At 46.2% G+C, this 20059-nt stretch overlaps 3 protein-coding genes across 3 annotated transcripts in view; 1 reads left to right on the forward strand and 2 right to left on the reverse strand.

The window, feature by feature from the left end:
• Nucleotides 1–8041, forward strand: part of esamb (endothelial cell adhesion molecule b) — a 42554-nt gene extending 34513 nt beyond the window's left edge. Inside the window, exons 5-7 of the mRNA XM_076036326.1 lie at nt 4788–4910; nt 5187–5316; nt 6584–8041. Of these exons, the coding sequence (XP_075892441.1) occupies nt 4788–4910; nt 5187–5316; nt 6584–7049 (719 nt within the window). The 3' untranslated portion in view covers nt 7050–8041. The remainder of the gene's footprint in view (nt 1–4787; nt 4911–5186; nt 5317–6583) is intronic.
• A 38-nt stretch (nt 8042–8079) lies between these two features.
• Nucleotides 8080–12673, reverse strand: acad8 (acyl-CoA dehydrogenase family, member 8). Its single transcript, XM_076036327.1, has 11 exons — nt 12520–12673; nt 12028–12128; nt 11503–11672; nt 11134–11243; nt 10596–10672; nt 10383–10520; nt 10129–10264; nt 9621–9718; nt 9364–9516; nt 9155–9257; nt 8080–9029 (listed from the first exon to the last, which is right to left on the reverse strand). The coding sequence occupies exons 1-11, from the start codon at nt 12638–12640 to the stop codon at nt 8974–8976; spliced, it is 1263 nt and encodes a 420-aa protein (XP_075892442.1). The 5' UTR covers nt 12641–12673; the 3' UTR covers nt 8080–8973.
• Nucleotides 12674–15158: 2485 nt separating this feature from the next.
• Nucleotides 15159–18773, reverse strand: dynll2a (dynein, light chain, LC8-type 2a). Its single transcript, XM_076036332.1, has 3 exons — nt 18560–18773; nt 17815–17978; nt 15159–16995 (listed from the first exon to the last, which is right to left on the reverse strand). Exons 2-3 carry the CDS (start codon nt 17944–17946, stop codon nt 16858–16860), a joined length of 270 nt encoding a protein of 89 aa, XP_075892447.1. The 5' UTR covers nt 17947–17978; nt 18560–18773; the 3' UTR covers nt 15159–16857.
• Nucleotides 18774–20059: the final 1286 nt, after the last annotated feature.

The raw sequence follows: 20059 nt of genomic DNA on the forward strand, positions 1-20059 counted from the left end.
TCTGCTGTTTAGCAAATGCTGAATTTACACTACATGCTTATCCAGTTTGACTTCTGTACTAGATCTGTAGCGTGTGTGAGCATTGGGGGAAAGGTGCGCAAAATCAGGTGCGATCAGGTTAGTTAGCATCAAACGTGGAAATGAATTTGATGGAGGTCTGATAGCAGCCAGATGTGTCTGTAGTCTAAGCACGCAGATCAGGTGTTTTTGCTGTCGTGGAAAAGGCAACATTTACTGCCCTTCCATAAAATGTCCAGTGAATTGACCTTTGACATTGACTCTGTTAGGGCTGTTTTTTTCTTCTCTTTCCACATACGTGGCTCGTTTCAAACCTGTTTTTGAATTGGTCACAAGTGCAAATATCAGATATTTGCCAATATGGAACATCAAAGTTAACAAAAAGATGGATTATTGCAACAACATGTCTAAGTGCGCATTGAGACCTGTGGTGTGTATCCAACCATAACACGACATTCTTCTCATTTCTTCTATTAAAGTGATCTTAATAGAAGAACTGTTGATCAGACATTTACAAGAAACTTAATACACACAATATTCTTCTCAGTGACTGGCACAGGAAGTCATTTCGTTTCCTCTGTGAAACGCCTGTCTTATTCCTCTGCCCCGGGCAGGTTGTGACATCACAGACCTCCCCGCGACCCCATTCGCTGAAACGCCGATCCAAGGAAACAATAATTCCTTTTGAAAACTCTTTTGGCGCAACATTATTTTGCCGTCGGAGGCCGCGGTGGAAGGCACCATCTGTTTCTGAACAGCAGGACTTAGGCTGATTGATTGAGTATTGACTTAACTGCTTTGAACTCTGGCCCTCATCCCTTTATAGCGGGAAAGTCCTCAGATTCATGAAATGAAAACTACTCCCTCTGATTGTGCCCCGGGGCTTTTCTGCTGCGGCGGCACGTGTCGCTGCGCTGTCTTGCAGTCCAAGGTTCGACCCACCCGCTCTCTGTTTTTTATTTATTTATTTTTTCTTATCATCCGCGCTGTCTCCGACATGACACTCCATCTTGACTCTGCCTGTCGCTGCTTATCTGTTCCTGCAATCTCTCTGTCTCTCGCCGCTGATCCTCTCCTGGCACTCTTCATTTCCTGTCCTTCCAAGTGGCCTGCCACTCTAACAAGGGAGGCATTAAATGGATTTTGGTGAAACTGCGGCCGCGTCTCTCTCCCTCCCTCCTTCCTCCAGCCGCCACCTTCTCATTCATGCTCACCTGTTCTTTGTCATCTCTCCTTCTCTCCTCACCATCTGGCTGCCATAAAAAAAATATGAAAAAAAAAAAAAAAAAAATTCAGAATGGAGATCTTGCCCCCAGCCCTTGCTAGTGCTCGGGTTCATGGGTGAGAGCACACACACACACACACACACACACACACACACACACACACTTCCGCCAGTTTCGTCCCATCCTCACCTGCACCAAGCCCACCAGTTATGGTATCCATGGTCTCTAGAGTCAACATGTCACTCCCTTAATCACGACCATAAGCTGTGGGGGGGGGGAAAAGCTTTAAAGGTATAAAAAAAAAAAATGTCAACCTCACAATTTACCTCTGTTCAACACCATCGGATAACAGAGCAATCCAACTGGTTCAGTTGATCGCTTGTTGCTTCCACATAATTTGCATTCATTTGTCTCGGTGGCGAGAGAACAAAGTGTTAACCGCCGGTTGCATTTGACCTTTAAATCTTGGAGGGGTGCCGCCTTGACGCGGCTGCCATCCTGTTGCATCCATTCATCCCGCCATTGTGTGACACGCCGTGACACCCGGGGGCATAAATATTCCCAAGGCCTTCATCTCCGCCGCGCTCCCGGGATCTCCACGCTCCCCAGGTTAAGGTCATGTGACCCCCAAACAGAAAAAGCGGAGGATTCAGGGCGCGTTGATATATCCCCAGGGAACATACAGTCTGTTTGGAAATGCCATTTTAATACAGCGTTGATCGCATGAGTCTGGGTCCCCGAGAAATTCTCCGGTTCAGCCTCTCGAAACGCAGCGAAGAAAGCAGGTTTTCGATTGGCTAATCTAATTATTAAGATTTACAGGTGATGCAAGGTAAATCTCGTAAGCGCTCGTTAGCGGCAGCTGTTTCCAATCTCTGAAGGTCACTCGGTTGACACGCGCTGGGTTTTGGCCAGGCTCAGACAGATAGAAAATCAACCGGCTCCAAAGCCCCGTTCATACTCGGCTAATGCTGTTCAACTCTGGCTGCGCCGTCCTGAGCGAAGCGGCTAGCGGGTTCGCCCCCCCCGCCCCCCTCCTGCCGCGCGGCCTTGACACACGGCCCCGCCTGCCCTCCGACGTGTCACCCGCCCCCGTATCTCAAGTTGCTGATTTACACACCCGGGGCGATTGGTCGTGATGGAGATGGTAATGCTCAGGTGGCTTTAGTGGCTCCCCGTCTTAAACCGCTTTGCGGCGCAATGGCGTGTGAATGGAGGCAGCGGGTGACTGTAGAGTGAACAGAAGTGCGTAGCCTGTAGTGTGTCGGCCCTGTGGTGCTTTAGATGTCCCAACGTCGAATTAACTCCCCTTTGGACCTATTGATTGAACTTTGCTTGTAAAATGAAAGTGAATAATTATTGTTACAACGAGGGATTCTGATCACACGCTGGGAATCGGAAGCTATTTTCATCACGTGACCGGCTGCGTTTTCTCATCTCTTCATGAATCACCGCCGCTAATGGCGCTCAGATCGGACGCGAAGGAGGCGCACAGCTCCTGTTTTACTTTAATTAGATGTCGCACAGCACGTCAAGACTCATGACGAATGCTGCTCGTTGACCTTGCAGTGATGCGGCGGCGGCGGCAGCGGCGTGATGTAATGCCGCGGCATTATTTGAGCTGAAGCAGCAGCAGCAGGCGGCCCGGCCGCCGTACTGTACTTGCAGCATCAGGTCCATGCAGCCCAGCAAGGGGACGTGATCGCTGAGCGGGCTTGAAGGCGCAGCCAAGCTCAGAGTCAGCTGCCGTTCTGCTAATCATTCACAATTAGGCCCAGTTCTTCGGCAGCTGGCTTCTTTTTTCAGGGCCTGCAATCAGAAACAGCCGAGGGAGGAGAAACCTCGGAAGCGACTCGACGAGCGAACTTGACGTGACGCGCTTTTGTTTTGGCGGGTTGGCGCGATTGAAAATGTCCCACTTTTTTTTTTTTTTTTTTTTTTTCAAATCCAGCCACACTTTTCACAGAGTGGCGGTGCACTCTGAACTGGCGCCGAGTCGCTGCGGTTTTGAAGGTCACGCAGCTGCCTTGATTAACCTTGCGCCGTTCGGCACCAGATGGCTCGGTCGAAATTCAAAAGATTAGTCGAGGCCCCGTTTTCGCCCCCCAAAACTTGAACACGGCGCAGTTTATTTGCTCGCGAGGACGGGACGGATTTTCCACCGGCACAATCGGAACCCTCGCGTTTGCTATGGGAATGACTCAGAGGAAGAAATCCACCGTGAGGCGTTTGTGGGGCTATTTTCTGCCGGGACACTCGGCGCCCAGTAGAACAGCTTCAGCCTTCCCAGTTTAAACAACGCTTTCAAGAGGGGGGGTGGCTTTACCCAACAGGCGCCAACCCACTCTCGTTTTCTTAGGATCCCCGCAAAAGCAGAAGATGAAGATTGGATTTCAAAGGATTTGCTGTCATAAGTCCCGGTCAAAGCTTGTTTATTTTTCACAGCCTGTGTTTGCAGCAACAGAGCATTTGAGGAGCAGATGTGCGAAGAGGACACGGATTGAAAATGAATGGAAACGGCGAGCGCCGACATGGGCGCAGCGTGCACTTAGTGCTGTGTCACCGCCGGGGCGCGGATACATTAAAACCCAAAAAAAAAAAAAAAAAAAACTGCTGACAGTTATCACAACTGCCCCGCCAGCGGCACGCCACATATTGCAGCTATTGATTGCCAGCCAACAGTGGATTAAATTCTGGATTAAGGGTGTCGGCATGAAGATTCAATGCTGGCGCAGATGAGAGTGATACACGTGACATCTCTATATCAACAAATGATCGCTGGGGGGGGGGAAACATAGGAATGAGTATTTTCACAGTTATTTGTAGCGTCTAGCATTTGATATGAAAGGTTGACTGAAACAATAACTCCTGTACAAGCAGGTATTTGCTTTACATACCAAATTCCATTGGGTCAATCTTGGGTCTTAAAAATCTGTAGATTAAAAAAAAATAATAATAATAATAATAAAACATACATTTAGCACTCTGTTTAAAGCCTCTCTTCACGTTTGCAAGGAGACGAAAGCGGGAGGCCTCAGAGGGCAGAAAGAACCTGGCTGTCACTAACCTGCGAGATGGTAACAGTGCCCTTTGTGACATCACAAAGACCCGATTACCAGGCCTTGATATTTTAGCACACATTTCAGAAAGGTTGAGCAACAATTTTTGAGTCATTATTCTTAGGGGGAAAAAAAAGTGAATTTTGGACCTCCAGGGAAAAAACAAGTTCAAGACTGATGAAAAACTACCCAATAATATCTGTCGACTGCTACTGTAGACTAGATACTGCACTAGAGATATCTTTGAGTGTCTTTTGTTTGTTGCGTTCATCTGTGATAGCTCATTAGCTGCAGTTAAAACATAAATGTTAATAGAAATATGTTTGTATTTTAGACGTGAATGGACTTCCTCTGTGTGTGTGCTTCAGTCGCCGTGCAGTAGCTAACTCTCGCTCGCTTTCCCGCCCAGTCACGCCAGCCCCCTTCTTTTCAGTGACCACATCAACGTACAAACTGTGTGTTTGACTGTGCGCCTGCTCCGCAGATGAGAGATACGGCACCCTCCGGCTGAGCAACCTCACCAAAAGCATGTCGGGGAAGTACATCTGCAGAGCCAGCAACACGGCCGGCTCGGACAGCTGCTCCATTAACCTGGAGGTCATCACCTGTACGTAGCTCAGCTACACGCCACACACGCAACGCCGTCCTCCTTCCGCCGCCTTCAGCCAGCTTGCATTATTATCAAATCCTGTGACCGAGCCCAGGAACATTTCCGGCTTTTATTTACACTTTTTTTTTTTTTAATCGCATGGTAGATTCCTGAAGTTGCAGTGAATAGCAGCCGTTGTCAGCTAACCGATAATAAATGTCACGCGTCCCTCATCTGTCACACTCTGGTATCTCCCAGCCGGCCAAACTGATCTGTGATCCGCTTCCAACGCAGCTTCCAATGCGGGCGTGATAGCGGCGACCACGCTGGGCTCCATCGTGGGCCTGGTGGCCATGGTGCTGCTGCTCATCTTCATCCTGAGGAGGAGGCGGGACACCGAGGAGGAAATAGCCAATGAGATCAAGTGAGTGTCACGGCGTGCCGTCCGGGATAGAGGAGCAAAGCCGGGCCGGCCTGAATGCGGCAGTCGTGATGTGTCTCATGCCCGGAGCTGAACCGAGACGGTCACGGGCTGGGGCTAAAGCAGCGAGCGGTTACCATGGTTACAGCCTGTTTAGCCTGGTTGCGCGTTGTTTGCTTTGTGTGTGTTCAGACGTTCACCCGAATGGCAAACCTCAACAGTAACCAGCACAGACAGCAGGAGTGCTCCACGTTTTTAGAGGATATTGCTGGCCAGGGTTCATAGGTCAAGGACTGATTTAACAGACAGAACGTTGCATTGCAAGTTGGTTGTGCAGAGGGGCGGCACAGCGCAACACATTGTAAAGGGAACACAATCTCTTCGTGCTAATCTGCAAACCCTCCTCAGCCGTTAGTCCGTTTCCCATCACCGCTGTGCTCTCCCAGTGGCTGCGTGGGTTCCCACCAGGTGCTCCTGCTTCCTCCCACAGTCTGGAGACTTGCACGCTGACTGGCAGCTGTCATTTGAGACTGTGCACTCGCAGTAAGAGGGTTGTTTGTTTTCGAAGATTCCCATAGTTTGGGATCTTCTGTTGCTTTATTCCATGCTTTAACCCCGCACCATCATCCGAATTGAGAGCGGTGATCGAAAACGGATGGATGCGAGTTTTAGCAGCCGGGGAACTTTTAACTGCATAAATGAATGAATCCAACCTCGAGGACCGGGGGGTTGCTGTTTGGGAGGCTCGCGGGAAACGGAGCAGGTCGTCTGGGATGCGGACGGTGATGAGGGTTAAAAACTCCCACGACCAAACACCGCCTCTGACGTGCTAAAGTTTTCCACCCAAAACTAAAGAGGAGGTGAACCAATAAATTAAGGGGGGAATTATTCAGGTGAGAGGGGGAAAAACAGCCCACACACAACAACAACAACAACAACAACAACAACACACAGAAAGAGAGAGAAATGTAGCTCCTGATTGGCAGGGTCACCTGTGACCTACTTTAACAGTGTAGAGTATTGTTAAAAAAAAAAAATTAAAAATGCTTTATGGCTAAAGTAAAGCAGCATTATTGTCATCATACATTGAATTGTACGGTGGAATTGACATCAGGGCTGAAGGTTTAGTTCTGAGATGTGAAAAACCATTTAGTTCTCTGAGTAGAGCAGGTTTACAGGACATTAATAACAACACATGGTTGTTTAGTTTTGTACTTTTCTTGTTCTTTTCCTAATTACCTGCTTTCTGGATTCCCCCCCACCCCCCAAGGGAAGACGCCCAGGCCCCCAAGCGCGTGTCGTGGGCCAAGAGCAACACGGGCTCGGACGTGGTGTCCAAGAACGGCACGCTGTCCTCCATCGCCACCAGCCCGCGGCCCAGAGACCCCCACCAGCCCAACTTCCACTACCCGTACTCGCCCACGTCGGCCTCGGACAGCTCCGTCATCAATGCCTACCAGCTGCGGCCGGGGGAGGCCAACACCCTGCAGGGGCTGCCCGGCTACAACATGGGCGGCACGCCGTCGCGTAAACACAAGCGGCCGCCCAGCGCCAACGGCGGGCCGCCGCAGCTGCTCCGCGGCCCGCCGCTCGCCGCCGCCCCCTGCAGGACTGACGGGGCTCAGCCGCAGATGCCGGCGCCCCCGCCACCGCTCGGCGCTCCGTCTCCGTCGTCCACGCTGACGCGCGTGGCCGTCATGGTGCCGTCGCAGAGCCAGGCCGGCTCGCTGGTGTGAGGCCGCGGATATTTTTTGTTTTTGTTTGGTTTTGAAGCAGGAAGTACGAGGGAACGCGCAGGAAGGAAGGAAGGAGGCCTTGACTCGGGGGAAAAAGCACTTCGTGAGATGAAGCCGAAAAAATGTCTTCAAGCGTGCGAGACTGCAGGTTCCTTCTTATGCTGCTGCACTCTGACTACAAAAAAGTGACTATTGTGAATTGCAACTTTTGAGGACGGTGTCCAGAAGGATTACTCACACATTCAGGAGGAGGATTTGACATCTGGAGGCGTGATTGCCCTGCGATTGTACATTGGGAGTCGAGCAAACGGACGTTTTCTTTTCTAATTTGATGTTACTTCCCTGTTATCTCGCTGTGTGAGGGTTCGTTTCGTGTCTTCTCTCAGGCTGACTGCACTAGTTAAGAGCAAAAAAACGACAAAAAAAAAATACAAGGCAAAGTTCCGATTCAGGTATTCGTCAAACGAGTCACTCTTTGATCCGCATCCATTTTCCGTCCAGTCACTGGACTTTTGATTTCATCTGCTGGACAGCGTTAGTCGGGGTTCTACGACATTTTACGTCTTTGGAAACGTATTAATTTAGTTTATGAGTACTTTACCTGTTATGGTAGATGGAATGTAACCAATAGTGAGTGCAGCATTGTTACAGTTGATGACTTTCTACAGTTCTTGGTTTAAGGTGTTTTGTATCACTGGGTATCATTAATTAATCATACGTGGCCAACAGCTGCAGGCGGGTGTCTGCTGATTGGTCAGTTTGCTTGCTATGCGTTGAATGCTGCGCTAACGGCAGCGGCGATGGATCGGATCCACAAGGCTTCATGTAGCAACCCTGATGCATTTCTGATTGTTGACAGTTTTTTAATAAAGTGTTCGATATCAGCACGACTGCCTTACTGTTGCTTTATTCGACGGCGTCTCATCATCGAGCTATACAACAATCCACGACATGGAAAATTAAGTGTGAATTGTTTGGGGTGCAGCGGCAAATGGAAACAATTTTATTAGAATTGAAACAAAAGAAGAAGAACGTTTGGGTCACTTTATTCGGAGTGTGATCTTTATTTTGTAAAGTGACATTTCTGATGGCTGTGCGAGAAAGATGACAAAAAGAAAAAGTAAACAAAATATAAAGAAGCCCTTTAAGGCCGCTTGAGATGTTGAGGACTTGTTTGAGAGAACAACAAAAAAAAAACGATACTGAAGAAACCGTTCAAAAGAGCAACTGAAACAGTAACGTGGTTCTGAAATGAAAACAAATGCAACCACTGTGATGATGGTTCCAGATGACAAGGAGGAAAATAGATTAAAAGTACCAGAAACGGTTAACGCTAAGCTAAGCTAGCAGCATGGATCCAGTGACGCAGTGCCAACGTGAGGATGCACCAGTATGGAAAAGCCTTCCCAGTTTGGCTGTGAACTCACAAACACAGGCTTTCAACTGCCGGTGTGCGTTTCAGCTGATTGAGGTCAGACTGCCTAAATAAATGAGCTTTGTCCGCTGGAATCGAGCGCTTCAGCAGTATTGGAGAAGCTGATCTTTGCCCAACGCTCGAGCTAAACGTTTTGACATCAAAGTGGTGATTAAGGAAGCACTGGGACGCACAGTGACAACCAATCAGCAAATGCGCCAAGTTTTTTGTAAAGTCTTTTAAAGACATTTACTTCTGGACCCGATTCAGACAAATGCATCTAAAATCAACACTGTGATCCCTTTTCCTTCCAAAAAAAAACCAGCAACAAATAAAGTACCCAACTTTATGCCAATGTTAACTTTTTTTGTGGAAAAACCTAAAATGCTGAGAGCATTTGAGAAATCCAGTCACACAGTAACAGTATATCAGTGATGAAAACCATAACAAAATGGTCACTACTGAGGTCACGCCAATACCTACTTAACAAAAAAAAACAAACAATGTTCATCATGACTCTGTCAGCAGATTTCTGGATATGATCATCCTCATCACTTCATTGGAGCCTTTGGAGGAAAGAAAAGAGTGGAAAGGTCACTCAAACTGAACAAGCTGCTCAATAAAAGCAAGTAACGGTAAAAAAAAAAAAAAACAGAAGACAAAAGATGGCGTTAGCGCTGTGAGAGCTCACCCTCGAGGATCTGGTGCACTCGGATGTCTCGGACAAACTGCTGTACAGCGTAGTCTTTCAGGTAGCCGTATCCTCCATGCATCTGAAGTGCCTGGTTGCAAATCTGTTGGGATTACAAGAGGCAACGTTGAGAGCGTGAGAGAAAAAAAAAAAACAGATTTCCGAACAGCAGAAAACATTATGCAAAAAGAAAGAAAAAAAAAACTCACGTTAAAGCACTCCTCCGTGACGAAGAGCTTGGCCATGGAGCAAAGAGAGACGGCGTCGGGCCTGTTCTCCTGCAGCGCCGTGGCAGCCTCGCGCACCAGCAGGCGAGACGCCACCAGGTTGGTGGCCATTTCGGCCAGTTTGAACTGCAGATACTGCAAAACGCAGTGGGGGACTCAGTCAGTGGTTGAACGTGCGAGCGATTTACTTATTTAAAAAATAAAAAAAAAAGGAAGACAAAACAAAATCACCGTCTCACCTGGTTGTTGGCGAGCGTCTCTCCAAACTGCTTCCGGACCAACATGTGATCTCTTGCTAGCTGCACGCTGGCGTGCGCCGCTCCCAGAGAACAGGAAGCTGTGAGCAGAGAGAGTCGGGATGGGCAGGCAGCGCAAGAGTGAAGAAGACTGGGGGCAAACACGCTCACACAATGCTAGCAAAGACAATCCTATATAAACAATGTCTCATAACAAAAGCGTTTATGTGGCAGTAAAATCCAAAAATGAGTGTTCAGAGAACAGGGAATAGTTTATACTTTATTACAAAAAAAGAGGTGTGTGTGTGTGGATTCAGTTTAAAATAAAGACCTGCAGCCTGTTGTACGTCTATCTATTTTGTGTTAAAATGAAATGGAACGCTAACTCTATGAGAGCGCGGCGCAAACCATCTGCTAAACACACTTGTTAGCAATAATTAAAGACAGACTTCTGCTGTCTTCCCAGGCAGACAGCGTCTGTTGCGGGTTAACTACACATTAAAGTGCTCACCGATGTTAATCCTGCCTCCGTTCAGGCCTTTCATGGCGATGTTGAACCCTTGTCCCTCCTCACCGAGCCGGTTGGCCACAGGCACGGCGCAGTCTTCAAATATCACCGCTCGCGTCGGCTGAGAATTCCAACCCACCTGGAGGACAGAAGGACAACGCAAGCAGGCAAGACCGTGAACTCTTGCTGCCATCTAGTGGTCCGGCAAGGAAACTCGTCTCGGTAAAAAAAAAAAAACACAAAAAAATATCCGTCACCTTTTTTTCTTTTTTGCCAAAGTTGAGACCCGGCGTTCCCTTCTCCACCACCAGACAGGAGATGCCCTTCGGCCCTTTGGCTCCCGTTCTGCACATCACGATGTAGACGTCTGTGTCTCCCCCTCCGCTGATGAAGGCCTGAGAGAAGATCAAGGTCAAAAAAAAAAAGAACAACAGGCTCACACTGAATTACCAGCCCATTGTGAGGGTCACCTTGGAGCCGTTCAGGATGTAGTGGTCGCCTTTCCGCTGCGCAGAGGTCAGAAGCGAAGCTGCATCACTGCCGCTGCCTGCGATCCAAAAAAGATTTCCGAACAAGATTAAAAACTGGCAAAATTCAGTTTTTCAGCAAAATGAGAAAAGTCTTTTTTTTTTCCTTTCTTTTTTTTTTTGCTTGTTCCACTTTTCAGAAAGTGTGTGCAAAACACACACTTCTGCAAGTCAGCTCTTTATGATGTCATAAAGTGCCCTGAAACCACCGGAGCCAAACCCAATAAAAAAGCATCACTTTTAACAGGAAGCTCAACCTCAGCATTTTAGCTGGTGGCTGTAAACACGGGGCTAAATCAGCTCTTGTGTGGAGATCTAATGAGAGTTTTTAGATCATTAGTCATGCAGAGCTACTACACTGAAGTATGGAGTAGAAAATAAGTACCTAAAAATAAATGCCATGGCTAATTATTCATTTAACCAACTTTATATAGATTACACACACACACACCAAAAAAAAAAAAAAAATCATTCTTCGGACCTGGTTCAGTGAGACAGTAGGAGGCAAACTTCTCCATGGTGCAGAGATCAGGACAGAACTTCTCCCTCTGTTCAGAGTTCCCGAACGTGTCGATCATCCAGACACACATGCTGTGGGGCGAGGAGGGGAGAGACGTGGCTGAGGATGGCAGTGTCACGTCCACTGTGCCAGTAATTCATTTCCCTGCAATTGCTCCTATATCTCACCAAGAGGTGAAAAAACTAATACCGACACTGTTTTTTTTTTTTTATGACCTTTACTTGCTATAGGCGAGGGGATATCTGAGCATTTCATCCGGGTCATACTATTCATTTTCCATCATATGTTATTGCACTCGTCCTATTGTCATCCTATTTGAGAGGTTCCTACTTGTGGATACTGATGTACGCCGTGGTGCTGACGCATCCTGTGGACAAGGCCTCAAAGATAACCGACGTGTCCAGGCGGGAGAGACCCGAACCACCGACGTCCGGCTGGACGTAGATGCCTCCGAAGCCCAGCTGGGCCGCCTTCCTCATCACGTCCACAGGAAATATTTCCTGGAGGAAAATGAGCGAAAAGTGATTTAAAAAAAAAAAAAAATGAACGACAGAACATTTACTTTAAAAGCCAGTCACACCGGGGTCACTGTCGAACACCGCCGGGGTTTGCGTAACTTTCCGAAGTGACATTGAAACATTTTACAATTTCACAGTCGGCAAGATAAGGCTAAATTTAATCCGATTTACACCTGCATAAAGATTAGTCTGAGCACAATTGCAGAATTCCTTTGACCTCAACGGTCTTTTCAAAGGGAGAGATAAGATGATGCACGGATTGGTTGCTGGCACGCCCAGGGATGCTGCTCAGAGAGTAAAAAGCACACACAAAACACACAACAAAAAAAAAACCTACCTTCTGGTCCCACTCCGCCATGTGTGGAGCCATTTCATTGGCTGCGAAGTCGAAGGCCACTTTTTGAAACTCCTTCTGTTCATCCGTCAGTCCCTGAGTCGCTGCAGAGGACACGCAGCAAGACTGTCAATAGCACGGAATAATAATAATAATAATAATAATAATAATAATAATAATAATAATAATAATAATAGAATGCGTGTTTTAGAAGCGCACTTTTCAGTCCGTTGTGTAACTTTGAATGAGCTGAAACAGAGCAACCAATGGGCGCTGAATCATGGAAACACTTTTTTACGGCTCTCTGGGCGTCCACGTATTTTTTTATTTATTTTTTCTCAAATTTCATCAGAATATCGCGGTTTATCGTGCCAAACTTCTGGCTCTGCTGCCGTTCCCCTGTTAGCTAACACTTATGGAAACACAATGTTACGTCTCTCAGATCTTTCGTAACCTTTTCGTAAGGAGGCTGCGTGTCCCGTTCCAGTAACTTACGGTCAACACACGAAGCTATCCCTCGTCTTTGGGCTCCCCTGTTGAAAATCAAGCGAGGTTTTCCGCAGAGGCTGGAGGACAATCTCACAATTCTCCCCAAAGGTCCGAGGGACGCCGCCATGTTTATCAGTTGTGTGGCTGACAGCAGGTTGCGTCACAGAGGCTGCCTGTATATCCATGACTGGGATCCGCCAGCAGGGGGAGACAAAGGCACTTACGTCTTGTGACGCTCCTTCCAGCGGCTTTCTAAAGTGGAGTGCAGGTTCCACAAAGTGGTCCCTGAGGAGAGGTTCTGGGGGTCTGCAGTGATACAAATTATGATTTTTGTTTTTTAAATTATATCATTAATGACACAATGGAAGACTGTGTGATCAGTTTTTAGTGATGAAAAACAAATTCAATCTTAAAGATGGAGTTGCCAAACTTTTTCTGTTTGAGGTCGGAAAAGCAAGATGTACCACGTCTATGACGTGCATGCAATTAATGGTGGTTTTAGTGATAAAATCTATGCAATGCAACACTGTATGGATTATCTTGTTTTTCATTAAATTGAAAAAAAAAAAATTCTCTTCAATTGGGAATTCACTAAACCCATAGAAAGCATTTTCAACTGCCCATTTTGAGTGCTGATCCAAAGTGAGTCAAAGTTTGTCATGAATTGACTTGTGGGAAAGGTAGTTTGTTTGTGTTTGTTGTTGTTTTGCTATTATTCCGTTTCCTCAATACAAATGGTGCTGGGTCAATGAATATATACAATATACATATATATACATACATATATATACACAGAGCTCTGGAAGGCACTGCTTCTTTTTCCATCTGCATTTTTAAGTCATGCAGTAACTTATTCCCATCACCAGTGTGCAGATACATCTCCCTGGGTAATAATAACATGCACTTCAGCCTACGCGCAGTGTCCGTCTTGCCCTGTGTCCACTTTGATTTTTTTTTTTTTAACATTAGCATATTCATGTGGCATTTTCTCCCCCTTTAGTGATCAGCATCCCTGATGTTGGAGCCTGAGTCATTTTCCTCGGTTATATGGCTGCGTTAAGTCGCCCACTAGTCCTCTCACAGTCCATGAGGCATCTGCAGGGCACAAACATTCACAGCATCAATGAGCATTAAAATTCCACACAAAGCGCCTCATATTTTGTTTTGTTTTGTTGTTGTTGTTTTGTTTTTTTTTGCAAGCCCGGTCCATTTGGTGCAATTAGAGTTATTTCAACGACACATGAGATGCTAAACAGTGAAAACATATAAATAATAAATATGCTGCCTTAAAAAGGATCTTTGCACAGATCTCTCTTTACATGCATCCAGCAGGCCGGAGGCCCCGCAGGCAGGCAGGTGTTTGGCAGGAGAGGAGGAGGTGCTGGCGGAGGGAAAAAACCTGAAGTGTTGAACGTATTTTCAGTCTCTGACGCACTCCTGCATAACGTGGCATGAGCCTTTTCTGATAGGAAGGAAGAAGTGTCTGTAAAGTACAGGGCTCAGGATGAATAGACAGTTTGTTCATTATTAATTTATTTAGTCTGGCTCCAAGGAGAGCTCCCTCAGCATCACAGTGCAAAAAAAAAAAAAAAAAAAAGGGAAAGTGTTCTTCGAGCTTCAAAGACGCGCAGGTTTGGAACTGTTCCACCCAACTTCACTGGGGTTTGTCAACTCCGTGCGCTTATAACTCAGTCTGATATCACAAATTATTCATTAGAACACTCTCCTTTATTTTGTCTGTTTCTCCCGGCTCTGCAGGACGGGAATGATCTTGTTTCCACAAAGACATCCTACAGCTCTGTAACGCACGCTGTTACATCAACGCTCCACCTGGAACATAATATGTGAGATGCAGAGGTATGACCTGTCGTCTGTTGCCAAGGATCCCGTTCATGTAACAACATGGCAGCAGCTTCAAGCTCCATCAGATTGAAGCTTACCTGCGAGTGAACAAAAGGCACGCCGAATAACACTGATTAGTTATTAGCCAACACTGATTTGGACTTATTTCTGCTACGGTTTTGCGCACAGGATGTTACGTTTGCGCAGCATTGCGGCAGTACGCAGACTCCCATAATAACCCAAAAACTAAAACAATATTGTAGATCTCTTGAGATGAGGACTCCTTTGAAATAGAGATAATGATTCGGCACAAATTAAGCACATCCTTTCACCCTGGTTCTGGTTCTGGCCTGTGCGGGTATCCAGCTTGTCTCTTGTGCACTAATCACTGAAGGACGGACGCAGATGCAGTCAGAGCCGCCAGCGACAGCCACATGGCTTCAATACAGCGCTACAGACGTCACTGTAATGTCACTTTTATTATTCGTGTAAGTGCAGGTGCAGGTCTCACACTTGTTGCCAGGGAGACTCTTTTCAGCAGGTGAACCTTGCTTTGCGCGAACGCTCATTTCCCGGAGTTGACTTTGTGTTATCTAACTTTCCAGTGAAGCTGTAAATTACGTGAGAGATTAAATAAATTGTATGACGACAGACTAGAGGCAACATTATGACTGGAAAAAAGGCAAAAAGTATGTTTTGGGGCCCCCCAGAGAAAAAGTTATATATATAAAAAAAAACTTCATAATAAGGTAATTTAACTTAACAACAAATGGTCTGTACCTGTCAAGAAAAGAACTGCAGTCTAATAAGTCAACAGTTAGTCTTTATTTAATCGAGTTTTAGATGGTTTTGGTTCTGTAGCAACCTACTGAATAATTCTTATGAAGTGCAATTGTACTCAAGCCAGTTACAGTTGAGAGCAATGACAGGCACACGTTTTGTGCAAATTGAACAGCATTGGAACGACTCCTACATATACACAGCAAAAACTTACATGCCAGAGGAAAACAATACCAAAAAAAAAAACTGTTTACATTGACAAGAGGAAGACTTTCCGCAAAAAAACTACGTCTATCTGAGCTAACACTTGATAGATACACATTGAGCCCAGTGTTGGATCATGGGAGAAAACAAAAATAACTAAGCGTCTTTTCACAATGTGGCATTTGAGTACACATCAAGAAAACCCCGTCGGCCTGTCCAACAAAAAGGACGTTTCTCACGAGAACCCAGACACTTGGTCGCCATCTCAAGCCATCAAACCGACTAAATAATAAACCAAAATGTATCCGAGAGACGCGGCCGTTTGCAAATCACCCAACAAGTTTGTCTTTGCTGCATGTCAGGCAGCTCACCAGCGAAGCAAATAACAAAGGTCGAGCAGGTCGTGGAGCTTAACTTTGAACGCAGCACAAGCCACACGAGATGACACAGCAACCTGCGAGACAAAGGTGTTGGTAGCCTGACCGCAGCCGTCTTTATTTCCCCCAACCTTTGCTTTGAAGCAGTTACTTAGACATGACACACATTTGGCTCATTCCAATATTAACATACCCAAAAAGTGAAAGTTAAATAAGATGATGCTTTTATTTTGTTGTCTGGCATCATCGTCATGGTCATGATGAGTAGAAGAGACGTGTTTATTATCCATGCAGAAACACAAGACTGGAATCTAGGCGGCTGAGTTGAGAGATTCGGTTAGTCTGTCGTTACAGGCAAAGGTCTGCCTTTGTGTTTGTTCGTGTGTTTGTGTGTGAGCTGTGTGTGCGCTCTTCTCCCTCACAGTGAAAATTTGAGAACTGAACCAAACATCCCTGGAAAATGCTCACACTGGCTCCTGTTTATCCCAGGATGTGACGGATGTAGTGACATCTTTATCCTGAAAAAGCGGCGGCCAAAGTTTCCCATTGGTGGCGGATTTGATTCAAAATCCTAAATTGGGAAAAAAAAAAAAAGAAAAAAAAAGTGTGGAAAAGGTTTATTGTGTAAAGAACTACTTTTGATTTGTCCTAATAATCATTTTGACCCACGATACTTTTTTTTTTTTGTTTCCATGTTTTGAACGTTGAAATTTCGATAGAGAGCTAGAGAGGGCTGGTGCACTCAGCATGGTTTTCACTGTCTAAATGGACAGATGGAGTGTCATCACTGGGTCTGGCCACACCACTTGTGAAGGAAAGCTGATGCACGACTACATTCCACAGCTTTCCTTTATTGTACAATCACGGGCCAACGTGAAAAACCTTTTACAACCTAGAATCGAAGAGCGTCAACAGAAACTACTTGAGTTGCATTCAAGTGGCAACTACTGAGGGAAAAAAATTAAATAAAGTAAACTTACTGTAACATACATATTAAATAAGGTAAGGTCCATGCAAATGCGCACGGTTTTGCATCAATATGGTATGTTGTTATTAGTGTATGGGTCACGTCAGCCACCAGTGCGTTTCTGATCTGAGGTTTCGGGGGAGAAAAGACTCCTCGGCACCCGTCAGAAAGCTCTCAGCCAGACTTGAAGAGCAGGATGGCCACCTGGCCCAGGTAGAAGTAGATGAAGTGCTTCGTCTCGTGGGTGACGTAGCTGCCAAAGTTCCTCCCCACAATGCAGTGCCAGGTGGGGTTGTACTTCTTGTCGAACTCCTGGAATGAGGGGCGGGGAGGAGTGGGTTAGCGGCAAGTCAGTATTCAAAGTTCTGCCGTTGAGAAAAAATCAAAAAGGTTGACTTTTTTTTTTTTAAAGACATTTTAGAAAAATAACACAAGTTTTACTAGCAGTGGGGAGAATCAGTTCTCATGGGAAACCTCTTTGTGTTGTCTATTTTGTGTCTGGACTTTTAACCTTTATGTGATTCTGGAAGTGTTTGTTGTTTAAGATGTTTTATCCATTTGTTACGGTCTATTGTCTGCTTTTGTGACATCTGCCGTAGGACAACGGATGCCGACTGTGCCAACTCTGGCATATTTACAATCACGCTTTTTAGGACAAGAGATAAGATAAGATAATCCTTTATTAGTCCCACGGTGCGGAAATTTCCAGCATGACAGCAGCAAAGAGGATGGCAACGCACATTATAAACATTGTAAACGAGTAATATAGAAAGTATATGTCAACCGTTAAATCACAAAAATAGAAGCAATTTAAAATATGAACATGTGAACAATTTAAAGTGCTGAAATGTTCATTAATGTGCATTGTCCTGATCAAATAAAATAAATAAATACGTTTGATTGACTTAGTTTACAAAGCAACAAAAATCAGTACGCACGCGCACACACACACACACCTCAATTGAAATAAGTGGACCAATTACTTTGAATAGATCCGTTCCTGACCAAAAATAGCTCAGCGGTATCAAAGAAGAAGAAAAAGCGAAGAAGAAAAAAAAAAAAAAAGGGAAAAAAGCAGTGAATTTGAATAACATCACGTGCCGATGACGTCAGCGCACACCTGCCTCTCACCTTCTTGATGTAGGCTGCGATGTCCTTCTCTATGTTGTACTTCTCCATGGCCTGGGTGGCGCAGTCCACCGCGTCCTGCTGCATGTCCTCGGACATGTCTGCGTTCTTGATCACCGCTTTCCTGTCGGTCATGGTTGCGGATGGATGGTTCGTTCCGGTGCCGCCTGCGGAGGAGAAGGAAGGAAGGAGGGAGGGAAGGAGGAAGGGACGCGTTTGAGTGCGACTGTGTGGAGCTGGAGCTGCTGCTGCTGCTGCTGCACGTGGTGACGGCGCTGCTGCTGCTGCTGCCGCCGCCGCTTCAGGCCGACGGGATCACAGCTAACATCGATGAGGGAGATACTGGTGGTGGTGGTGATGGTGCACTGTCATATGTGCTGATTCATTTTGACAACACCACCTCATGTGCTCTACCCATCCCCGCGAGTGCACGATGACTCGGGCACCGCAGAGCCCGGAAACTTGATCTAGGTGGAGTTAGATTACGGCGCGCGGGCAGCAAAGAAAGAAATCACTCCGATTAAAGAAACATCTGCCAGTCAAATGTCCCTCTGCAGCCCGTGCGCAAGCAAACAAGTCCCCCCTTAATAGAAAAAATGATATTAATAGAAGAATTAAAAAAACAAACAAAAAAACAAAGCACTTCCCCCCCCACAGTTAAAGACCCCCGTTGCGATACAAACTCGACCCAATCACGTAAAAAAAAAAAAAAAAAAAACCATGCAAGTCGCATTTCGTGCGCTCTTACCTTGTTCTTGAGCCGCTTGGATGGAGAGAGAGAAAACAAACTCTAGGTTGAGGTTGCGAATAAATACACTTCGGCTGCGGCCTGGAGGGGAGGGCGGCTTGCGATGATGCTCTAATTGCTTTTTAAAGATTTACACAATAAGCATGTAGGCAGGCAGGTGGGTTAGCTCGGCGCCTCGCGGCTGCTTGCTGCTGCTGCTGCTGCTGCTCCGACCGACAGCGTCACCGCCCCTCTGCCGCACGCCGAGGCCTCCCATTGGCCGAGCCGCAGCCTCCCCGCGCGCCGCGTGCGTTTTTCTCCAGCTCCCGTCTGCCGGCATCTTATTTCATCCCACAATGCATCATTCACGGTAGTGTACGGCAGGGGCTCGCTCAGCTCAGCAGCCTGCGTGGAACAGAGCAGCAGCCGCGAGACCTTGGCGTTGTTGGCACCATTCGGGTGTGTGTGTGTGTGTGTGTGTGTGCACGGTACGCAGCAGGTTTAGAGAGTTCATCACTGGACTGAGGAGATTCACACCTGAAGGGCCCCATTCCATTCCGCTGCAGTGCTTTTTTTGAGTTATAAAGTGTTGGTCAGGACAAAATACCCAGTGCTGTGCAAAATCCACTTTACCATCATTTTTTAACAATAGTTATCTGTTTAATATCTATCATTGGTTAAAGCTGCTTATTCCAAGAGTGCTACAACAGACTCTTTTAGTAAATGTTGTCAGTTGTGATGTCACAAAGGGGACTCACGACTCTTGCTGAACAGTAGTAACACCAGATGTGCCTTCTGCTCTCTGGGTAGTGTTTGGCAACTTTCATTCAGAAAAATAAAGGAGGCCTCCCGCAGTGCTCGGGGCCACGACCATCGCAGGCCAGTGGCTCGCCAGTCGTGGTGAATCAAAACTTAAAATAGGGTTTCAAAAAAAAAAGTATATGGTTCACATAGTTTCAACTGCTGTTTAGATTGTATTGAAATATTTTAATTGAACATATTTTTTACACGACAAAGTGCATAATGGATGGCTTTTACAAAAGCATTAAATAAATAATGCTAAAAAGAAAACAAGCGTTCCTGATTCATAGCCTACTCCACGCATCCAGTACGTAGTGGTTGGAAATGGGTTGCGCAATGGTATATCGCCTGCAGCTACATAGATTACAGTTTGGAACGCAAACTCCATGAAAACGAACGCGAGTTTGTGTCAAAAAAAACAAATCTATGTTCAAGACGACTGAGAAATACAGGACAAACCCCGTCCTGTATCGATTCAAGACGGGATGCACCATTGCATTGTCAAATACAGGACAATTCTATATTTTAAGGGATGTTGGCATTTCTGGGGCAACCTCGCAGGGTTCCAAACATGGAAGATTTAGTAAAGCATCACTTGTGTATTTTTAGTGGGAGGCTGAAAGCAGAGGGCTAAATCGTGCTGTTGCTGGGAATTTGTATCGTTTATGGACTCAAAAGAGGAGGGATTTTATTAAGATTTGTATATCATGGAGCCTTTAC

The sequence above is a fragment of the Nelusetta ayraudi genome, unplaced genomic scaffold (genome assembly GCF_046127955.1).
Source record: "Nelusetta ayraudi isolate G7.1 ecotype Tasmania unplaced genomic scaffold, CSIRO-AGI_Nayr_v1 ptg000048l, whole genome shotgun sequence".
Taxonomy (NCBI): Eukaryota; Metazoa; Chordata; class Actinopteri; order Tetraodontiformes; family Monacanthidae; genus Nelusetta; species Nelusetta ayraudi.

Bases quoted from the DNA above. Each gene is read 5' to 3' on its own strand.
- acad8 (XM_076036327.1), bottom strand. From the start codon at position 12,640: ATGGCGGCGTCCCTCGGACCTTTGGGGAGAATTGTGAGATTGTCCTCC. The intron at 11,673-12,027 runs GTAGGTTTTTTT...ATTTTCCTCCAG, and splicing joins TGGCGGAGTGGGACCAGAAG to GAAATATTTCCTGTGGACGT. The intron at 9,258-9,363 runs GTGAGTTTTTTT...TAATCCCAACAG, and splicing joins TCACGGAGGAGTGCTTTAAC to ATTTGCAACCAGGCACTTCA.
- dynll2a (XM_076036332.1), bottom strand. From the start codon at position 17,946: ATGACCGACAGGAAAGCGGTGATCAAGAACGCAGACATGTCCGAGGAC. The intron at 16,996-17,814 runs GTGAGAGGCAGG...CCCTCATTCCAG, and splicing joins TCGCAGCCTACATCAAGAAG to GAGTTCGACAAGAAGTACAA.